At 35.7% G+C, this 10,309-nt stretch overlaps 1 protein-coding gene across 1 annotated transcript; it reads right to left on the bottom strand.

Moving 5' to 3' along the window:
* Positions 1–107: 107 nt before the first annotated feature.
* On the bottom strand, positions 108–1,822 carry LOC117918558 (transcription factor MYB44). The gene has a single exon (XM_034835296.1). It carries the CDS (start codon positions 1,561–1,563, stop codon positions 625–627), a length of 939 nt encoding a protein of 312 aa, XP_034691187.1. The 5' UTR covers positions 1,564–1,822; the 3' UTR covers positions 108–624.
* Between the last annotated feature and the right edge of the window lie 8,487 nt (positions 1,823–10,309).

Here is a 10,309-nt window from a genome sequence, read left to right as displayed (position 1 = left end):
AAAAAATTCTAGCCCAGAAATGTACGGGGATATCCCTTCAAAAACCCAGATATTGAAATTTTTTTTAGCATGTGATGATAAAAAGGGGCAACAACACAACAGTTGAAGATCACTGAAATGACCTTATGTCCCCTGTTCATATAATTTGTCTTTGAGCCTTTGAGCCAGACAGAGGTGTCCTGTTCTTTTTTTTTTTTTTTTTTTTAATCATTCCAGATAAACTTGAAAACAAAAAACCCACAACGAGATAAAATTAGAAGCAAATATGACTTGGATTGAAATTTAAAGCATTTTGGGTTTTTTTTTTTTTTTTTTCTGTTTTTGTTTTTTGGGTTGCTTCTGAATTCGTTGCTGCATGTTCTTTGTGCCTAAAACACTTGCTAAACAAAGGCCGAGAGATGATAATGGATCAAAGCCTCGAATTTGTGCAATCTCTCTTTCTTTCCCCCAACTAGGATTTGATTTGGATGGGTGATTCATAGCCTCTCTTGTTCTTCTTCTCTCTGTACAATGACCAAAATTATTTCCTCTGTATATAGAAACCGAAACCATGGTCTGAAGAAAAAACAAAGATGGGGTTTTTTCTCCATTGTTTTCTCTCTCTCAAACTCTCTGTTCAAACTTCTACTCGATCTTGCTGATGCCGATGCGCTTCACTGCCGCGTTCCTAATCCCATCTGCTTGCAAGCATACCCCATTCTGTTCAAGCCCTGCCATGTAGTTTCTCACTTCCTTTCTTATCATCTCTTGCATCACAGCTAACAGCTCTGCACTGAAGGGGATAAATGGCTTCTCCCCCTGGGAGAGGACTGTAGCCGGCACCGTCGCTGGCTGGTTGTGTTGGTGCATCGGAATCTGCTGCAAAGGAGCCATCGCAGGTATCATCTGAATAGGGTTTGCAGGTGGTGCATGGTTGGGTTCCGGTGCACGGTTGGAAACCTCGCACGAATCGACCCCCGGAAGAGAGAGGGAGAGAGAAGTTGGAGGGTCGTTCGAGGACGACGTCGTTTCGGGAGGTATGATCCCGCCGGTTCTCGCCACGGGGCGGTACACATGTGATGAGCTCACCACGGGAAGACTAGAATCGCTGACGTCAGATCCGCAGGGACTGCTGGGGCTGAGATAAAGGCCCGACACCGGAGCAGCAGCTCCGGCGCTGACCGATCTTTTCAACGGGTGGGGTGGATAATCCCCTCCAAAGCTACCGTCTTCGGTGATGGCGGAACACTTCCTCTTCAAAGTGGAGTTCCAATGGTTCTTTATCGCGTTATCGGTGCGGCCCGATAGGAGACGAGCGATGGTGGCCCATTTGTTGCCGAACCGAGCATGGGCTCGCATAATAGTGTCATCCTCTTCCGGCGTAAACGCCCTGTGCTCCACCTGAGGGGAGAGTTGGTTGCACCACCTCAACCGACACGACTTCCCGGATCTCCCAGGAATGGATTTACTAATCAAAGACCAGTTGCGGGGACCATGCTTCTGTACAAGCTTCTGCAAAGCATCATCCTCCTCAGGGCTCCACGGACCCTTGATCCGATCCACATCCTTTCTCGTTGCAGCCATGAGTACTAGAAAATCATACGAAAATGGGAGGGAGGGAGGGAGAGAGAGAGAGAGAGAGAGAGAGAGAGAGAGAGAGAGGTTAGGATCAGGATTTGGAGCTTGGGAGTTTGGAAGAACAAGTCTGTTGATGGGTTTTCTTATATGAGAACAGAGGTTGAGGAGGGGGAGAGTTGGGTATATAACGAAAGGATAGGGATGACTGGCTGGACCGGTCACACTCTCCAGTCTTAGGCGTTATGGGCACCGCTTCTTCCAGGCAGGCGGTTTTTCTCTTGGATACAGCTGTCAAATGGACACGCGTCACGTCCTTTTTTTTCACATTTACTCTCTCACTCTTTCTTCTTCAAATTTAAAATCCTCTTTCCTTTCCTTTCCTTTCCTTTCCTCCTTTTCCCTTTTTATACGACTCCCCCAACGGTGCGTCCTCCCCACTCCCCTTTTTCCTAGGACACAATCATAATACGGAGCGTTTCTATGTTAGCGACACGCTCCTAGCTAGAGCAGTACAATAATAAATTTGGAGAGATAAATATCCCAAAATTTGCTGCGAGATAAAGACGAGAAGATAACGGTTGGGAGGCGTTTAAATAAATATCAGGGAGATCAGTTTGACCGAGGGGGGTGGGGGCGCCAGGCTGGAGAGCATTGCCGTGTGAGATTTTTGAAATGATATTTTTTCAAAATATAATTAATTAATAAATAACAGCCGCACGGAAATGGTGAGGTGGCAAATAACGACAAGAGCGGTCGCCGAATCGGAGGGCGAATCATTACTGCTTTTCTTGTCAGTCCAGCCTGTAAAACCTGCCACCCTCCTCCCACCCCCTAACGGCCTCTCTCCCCACCGACACATGCCGGTCACCAAACTGCCACAACCGTCCTCTCCTACGCTCCTTCACCTGTACGGAATCCGGTCACTCCCACGTCCACATGCACGCTCCCAAGTCCCATCCTCCTGCCCGCACCTTCCTCCTCCCTTCTCCTCCTCCATGCTTCATAAAATCTACAAATTTTTTAAAAAACCGAATATTAAAAAAATTAGGGGACTAAAGTATAATTAAAAAAAGATTATGGGTTGCATTTAATAGAAAGATATGAGAAAGAGATCCGTATCCATTTCAGTTACTCGTACGTCGTACCTACTACCTAATGCCTGCTGTTTGGTATGGTTGTGGGGGAGGTTTCCCCACCATGTTTTATATTTCTTTTATTTTATTTTTATTTATTTATTTATTCCAACTTTGACTAACGAACCCCCCCGTCGGTGCTACCCGTCCATCCAATCCCAGAGAAACTGCCACGTACATCTTCTTCCTTTGCTTCAATCCAAATCTGCTTTCCTGGCTTTTTCTTCTTTTTTTTTTTTGGGATAAAATTTACACCGTTAATTAAAATTTAAAATTACATTTAAGTGGGCAACCGCCTAGAAGAAAAGACTTGCTGACACGATTTGTATTATACGGATATTTTGATGGCTGTGGTCAACACGTCAACTTGTGTTAATTCCCAGTTCAAAGTTTTTCAAACGTCACAAATTCTTGTTGTGGGTAGGTAAGAAGAAGGTTTAAAAGATAAATTAGGTATTCCTTTTCCAGATTAAGTTAAATACGTTAATAATAATAGAATCCTGTGACACGAAAAAAGATATTTGTAATGTTGTTATTAATAGTATTCGTGGGCAGAGAAGACAAGCTTAGCAAGGGTTTATTTTGGAGCTTCTAGGCTTTAGCAGAAATGACTTAATTGGCTGCCAGCTTGTGCAGATAATGGACATGTGGATGAATTCGTCAATTTCTAACTTAAATTATATTATCTTGTTTGTTCTTTTCCAAACAAGCCATCCAAGCCCACCTTTTAAAAAGCTTTAATTGTATAAGTAGAGAATTTAAAAAGTCTTTGCTATAGAATTAAGATTTTAAATAAGATGGTCCAAGGAATTTCATTAGATATCGCTTTCAATTTTTCATCAACTTTTTATGTTTTGCCCATATTTTAGAGCATGTTGTACTGCTTTATTTTGTTTTGTTTTGATGTAAAATTTTAATAAATTTCAAAATTTTGAGTATTTTGATTGGTTTTAAATTAAATCTTATTATTAGATAAGGGGTGTAAGTAAAATCAAAGAAACTGACAAATCGATTCAATCCAACAAAAACTTATCGTATTGATTTAATTTTCAAAAATAAAAAAGATTGGTTCGGTTTGAAAATTGTGAAAGTTAATTGTGTTGGTTTAACTTTCAATTTTTTTATTATTATAAAAACTGAACCAAATTGATATTTTAAAACTTATATATAATCATTTGATATTTGATAATTTTTTTTGTATTAAATTCTATATTATAATCAAATTAATTCTAAATACATTTAATATTTATTTTAATATAAAATTCAAGTTAGTTTCAATTCAATTTAAAGCCTAATATAAATTCAAATTAATAGGATTTAAGATTAAAAAATATTATTAAGTTGAGTCAAAATCGATCAACAAAAACTGAACCAAATTAACCTCAAAAAACTTTGTTTGATTTTTCACTATAAATCTAATTGGTTTAGTCTTTATCACATATAAAACCCATTATATTAGTTCAATTCATTAAAAAATAAATATATAAAACTAACTATATCGACCTTATTTAAACTTATATATTTATTTGAATATGAAATATTGAAAGTTTTACTATTCATTTTTATTCAAATTTGAAACAGAAGATTTAAGCTAAAAACAATACTTTTAGCATCATGGTGTATTGATATCCTCTTCATATATATTGTTAAAATAAAAAATAAATATAAAAAATCTAGAAACTTAAAATATTTTATTATTTTATTTTTAATATTATCATATTAATCAATAAAATAATAAAATATAATTATATTAATATTTTTTTTATTTTATTATATAGTAAAATTATGTTCATTATTAAAAAATATAATATGTATAAGTTTATAAACTTTGTAATTTGGTGTTTTACCCCACACTCAAAACTTCTGCCACTAAGTATAAAGCATCTCAAAGTAGTCGGTGTTCAGAAAAAAACACACAAAAGTAATTAAATGAATAAATAAAAGTTCATTGATTCACGTGAAAAATGAAAAATGGGTTCATAAAATAAAACAGGAAAGAAGAGAAGGCGATAAAAGATAAGAAGAAAGCAACAAAAAGAAAAGCGGAGATATGGGCGAATCACACCGTCAGCTTTGTGGCCGGTACCTGCATCCAAGACGAACACGTGTCGAAGCCTCCCCGCGTCGCACCGCACTTCTCTCCACCCCTTCTTCTTTTTAACTTTTCCACTGTCATATTACAAAAATGAGTTAAATTGAAGAGGAAGAAAAAAAAGAAAAGAAAAGAAAAAAGGGGGCTCTTATCTTCAAAGCATGTGCAAGGGAGGCTCATCACGTGCTCCAGCCTCGAGTGGAGGAGACACACGTGCGACCTGCGTCCTCTGGCGCAACAGGAGAATCCTGAATTAACACTAATGACCCTAGGTGGTTGGGCTAACGGCAAACATCATAAGGGCATGAGAGTAATTTCGAGTAATTGGTAAATAAAAGATAAGAGGTGGAGGTGGGTGTGGCCGTGGTGAATCAAGTTAATTAAGTCACGTGAGGAGGAAGAGTGTGAGGGATATTTGGTCACGTTTGCCGAGGTGGGAGTATCCGTGTGAAATCGGGTACGATATTTCGGGGCGTGTAAATGATTGATAAGGTACCCTGGGCTTAAATTGAGACACCGTACGACCCACCACCATTATTTACTCCACCCACTAACTTTAATTGGAGGGTCAGGAGTACTTTTACATTTTCACCCCCTCACTCTAACTCCTAAGTAATTAGGGACATTGGGACACGTTTCGCACGTCTGTTTGCTTCCTACTGAATTCAACTTGATTAATTTCAAAATCATATTTTTCTTGACTTAGTTTATAAGAGTCTAGCAGATGACTCTAATTTTTAGAAGTGATAGACTTCATGATGACCATATATTTGAGTTGTAATAATACAAGCACGTTTTTATCACAAGTTAGTTAATTTGCATTCTTAATTCCTTCCGTGATTTGTATCTTTTTTTTTTAATTTGAAGTATTAAATTGAGAAATTAGACCTAATATTTGGATATTTAATTTTCTTTTTAAGGGAGAATATTTGAGTTTAATGCTACACTGACCTTGGACAAGTTCAGTTATGAACCAAACAAACCTTAAAAATTAAATAAAAGGAAATTGTAAATAGAGAAGCTGATGTGAGCTGGATTCTGGAACGGCCCAAACGCTTTCACTCTCTCTCCTGAATGATTAATTGGGCACGTGTAAAATATGAGGATTAGGATGGGTAGAGGCAGGAGGCGCAGGCGCAGACGAGGGGAGTTCACAGAAACACATGGAGAAACCGAGGAGGTGCCACGTAGATGAGGTGAAATGATAGTTGAACCCCAGACAGAGGAGTCCAGCGCGGTCGTGTCCGATTCCCCATGTTTTCCGCCACGCAAGCAGGGTTTGTTGGAGTGGGGCCCAGGAAAGAGGTAGAAGCTGTGTCGTGTAGCGGTGATGTGGCAGAAAGACGTCATGAGGGGGCCAGGGAAAGGGCCAGTTGTGGGGGTTGCTTTTATAGTAATCTGTTGCTGTCTCCTTTTGAACCGTCAATGAAGTAGACGATTGAGAGGCCCACGTCACGGGTTCTGCCAGCTATATCGCATTCGAGGAGGAGGAGGAGGAGGAGGAGTAGGAGGCGGCTTTCCACACACATCCACTCTCCATACCTTTTTATTTTTATTTTCATTTTGAATTAAAAAATAAAAATTGGATTTCCCAAAACGACAGCATCTCATTGGGATTCGGTAACTGGATACACATCATGCACCCACCCACGCCCCATGATTCCCGCTATTTTGAGCCGTATGCATCCTTCGTACTGCATGCCCTCGTGCAATTCCTTTTTTTTTTTTCTCTCTCTCATCCTGCTCCCCATCTCCCCCTCTATACGACGCCGTTTTGGCCCATCCCCTTCACCAGCCCAATCATTCTCCTCTTATTTGCCTTCTCATCAAAATACAAACTAATTTTTTATTTTAGAAAAAAATAATTATACGAAATTAAAATAATTTTAAAATTGGGAATCCCTTCTTACAAAAGGAAGGAGACACATCACATACAAGCCTCATCGCCTAGACACCCAAGTACACGACATCTCCATCCAACGACCCACTCAAATCGGGTCTTCATGTACACAAAAAATGAAACGACCAACACCGGTAATTGAAAAATTAGTAAATTACACATCAAAAGATACATCCACGTAATTGACCGTACCCAAGTGTCACTCTCCTCACCAGGCCATCTGCCATCATTGATTGTTAGGGCCTGTAGAAAAAATGGTAAATATTCAATTCAATGTACCCTGTAGTTGAGACATCAATTTCATGGGTTTCAAAAGTAGGAAAAAATCAACCAGATAATCGAATAGTAGCATACTCAAAATTGTTGCAAAATCATATGACCCCGACTGGTTAATGGGTCACAATCATGCAACATAATTTCTTTATAGCAAAACTAAAAAAAATACACATCCACACGAACATAAAAGATATTTTTTAATAATACTCCACTTGGTGGAGTGTTGATTGCCTTTATTCTCTCCTCGATTTTATTTTTTTTAATAATGTAACGTTTTAAAAACGTTAGGTGGAATGCCGAATGTGGTCCACATTTGTTTAGAATAAAATTCATAACTGTATAAACTAAAAAAAGCATATAGTAAAAGTTTATATTAAAAGCAGGATAACATATAAAGGACTTCGTTTTTTTTCTTTTCTTTTTTCTTTTTTATAATTTTAATTCAAAACTTCCATCTTCCAACTGACTACCACCAGACACCAAGACAGGTGATTTGATATTGCCCACTCAATCACTCCTTTCTTTATCTCCTGTCGCTTTTCTATAATTTATATAAAAGAAAAAATAAAATAAAAAATTTCTAGTCGTTGATGTCAACTCCCAACATTTGCCTTTTCCTTTCTTTTTTTAATTTTCTCGGGAAAATTTTGTTCCCTCCTCCCCTTGTTTTTTTAATGGGAAAATCAAAGGGTGTGCAGACAGACTCCAAATCTCATGCAGCATTGGGTGCCATTCCAACTTGGCATGCCCCTTTGATTAATGTCCATTATTAACAATCTATATGTGGTGGTGCTCAAAAATTAGTTACCCTAAATAATTTAATTAGTATATAAGTCATTTTAATTATTATAATTTTAAAAAATGACCAAATAAACAATCTTGGTCATGCATTGCATTTAAGAATGATCAGTTTTATATACCTGCAAACAGTTTTGATGTTATCAAGTTAAACATCAGTTTTTTATATTTTGATTTAATGTAGTATTCAGTCATATCTAACACTTCAATTTCAATCAATATTGCAAATCTTTGATATGTGCAAAATTGAGGATTACAAGTTTAATGATTTCTTTATCTATCATTTACACAATTATTAAAATCATGACTTCAAATGGATGGGTTCGGCTCAGGTTGGATCTGCTTGTAAAATTATGTTTTATTCTTATCCTATTCATTATTAGGGAAGTGAATTCTTCGTTCCCAATGAATATCTTCTTATTATTTTTATATTATAATTTATATTTATTTAATATAAAATTATATAATAATAATTGAAGTATGGATTGATTCTGATATTTAAAAAATTTTCAATCCTAATTTACTCTTTATCTCGATCTAATGGTTTTTTTTGTCGTCCCTTTAATTTTAATTTGGGATGACGACAATACGGGTCAATCCCATCATAATCCTGGTTGATTTAAAATATTTTTCATCGTCGTCTAATTAAAAAAATTAAATGGAATGGGTATGAGAAATTCTATAACTTATTTTAAATGTATTTTTTTATTATTATATATTAAAAATAGAAAGATAAAATTAAATGAAATTAATTTAATTTAACTTTTGAAATTAAATTATATATATAATTATTACGAGACTTAGTAGGATAAAACAATACTTCAACCTATCGTGGGTTTTTAAAAAATCTTAAATTCGTTTATTTAAATTTTAAACCTATTCCATTAAGGGCAAGATGGAGAGGGTGACATTGAAAAAATTGTCTTATTATCATCTCTACTTCTAACCCACATTTCTTTTGAATCAAATAAAAGAAAGAAAAATATAAATATAAATATTTGTATTAAAATGATATTTTATTTATTTATTTATTTATAACAGTGTTCTTCATTATTTTTCTAATAGGAGAGATTGCTTTAAATGAACAAAAACACCTTTCTTATTATTTTACAAAAAATAATTTGGTGTAAAATTGATATAAAAAAGTTTGATGTCCAAAAAAAGATTTTTGATCATAATTTTTCTAAAATAGGGGTTATTTTGTTCCTATTAATGGAATATATATAAGATTTAAATTTAAATTTGGATATGGTGTTAAATTATTAAGGAGATTAAAGTAAAATCCACCAATAATTAGTGAAAATTAGATTAAAAATGGTCATATTTGGGTGGGAGTTATGGTGATTGGGCAGCTGACTAAAACAGCGGCATGGTTTTAAATTGTGGAGAGAGTGAAGTCAGCAGCAGTAATCCAAAAAAGAGATGATGATGGGCCACAACCACACACTGTCTTTGAATTATCCATCAAGTTTGTGTGTGCCACCTTTTCTGTTTTTAATCTCAAATCTCAATACCCATTTACTTTGAAAGTGATGGTCAAATTTAAAGTAACTCAATTATTTCAATACTTCATGCAAACCAGATGTGCTCTTTCATTGCCCACTTCCCTTTGATCATTGCCTGCACTAACCCCCCCTCTTTTCCAAAGTTGCACCATTAAATGCCCTTATAATAATCCACTACTTTGAACTTTGTTTTTATTTAATTTTGGGCCATCACAATTTAATAATACATCTTCAAACCCTTTTATCTAGGAGTTGGCCCCGTGTTTTATTTTGAAAACATCTTGGTGGGCAATCGTATAAGTATTATTTGCCCTATACCTAAAAGGTATTCATAGATTCAAAACATGTCTGAAACATTAAGAGAAACTTATACATGATACAGAAAACAATAATGTTATATTTATTTGGATGGTGATTGTAAGTTCTATGGACTTGAACCATATAATATCTATACAATTGGAAATAGATTGTTACTTAAGTACTCGAAATTTGTCGATCTTTAAAATTTTGATACTTCTTAATGTCTGATTATTTGAGTTTGAATCGAAGTGAAAAAGAAAAAATATTTCAAATGGGTTTAAGTATATATATATATTTTTTTCGAATATTTGAATAAATGAGTTTATAGCTAATAATTGCAAAGGAAGAATATGATTTGTTTTTTCTTAAATGGGTGAACTTTAATCATCCCTTTAATATATAATAAAATGGAGTCATCCTCTTCAAAGAGGTTGTGGTGACTGGTGATGTGAGTGGTCATGCTTTGTTGCATTAAACTAGTATTGTAAGCTAATCATGAGATAGTTTGTGATTAATAAAATGTAGTTGGAAGATAAAGTGTGGGATTAATTAAGAGTATGGGAATGGCTTTTGGCAATTAAAATCATTCTCTTTTCTTCCTTTTGCTTTCAAGAGAGAGCTAGGTGGGCTATTCCTCCTTTGTGAGGATGAAGCAAGGACACCTTGATGGAATCTAAGCGACATTGCTTCTCCCCTTTCATAAATGTTGTTTATTTTTATGAAATTTTATATGCCCCTACATAAATGG

Source organism: Vitis riparia, chromosome 7, assembly GCF_004353265.1.
Source record: "Vitis riparia cultivar Riparia Gloire de Montpellier isolate 1030 chromosome 7, EGFV_Vit.rip_1.0, whole genome shotgun sequence".
NCBI classification, from domain to species: domain Eukaryota; kingdom Viridiplantae; phylum Streptophyta; class Magnoliopsida; order Vitales; family Vitaceae; genus Vitis; species Vitis riparia.
The sequence above is the reverse complement of the archived record's forward strand: the minus strand, read 5'-3'. Positions and strand labels throughout refer to the sequence as shown.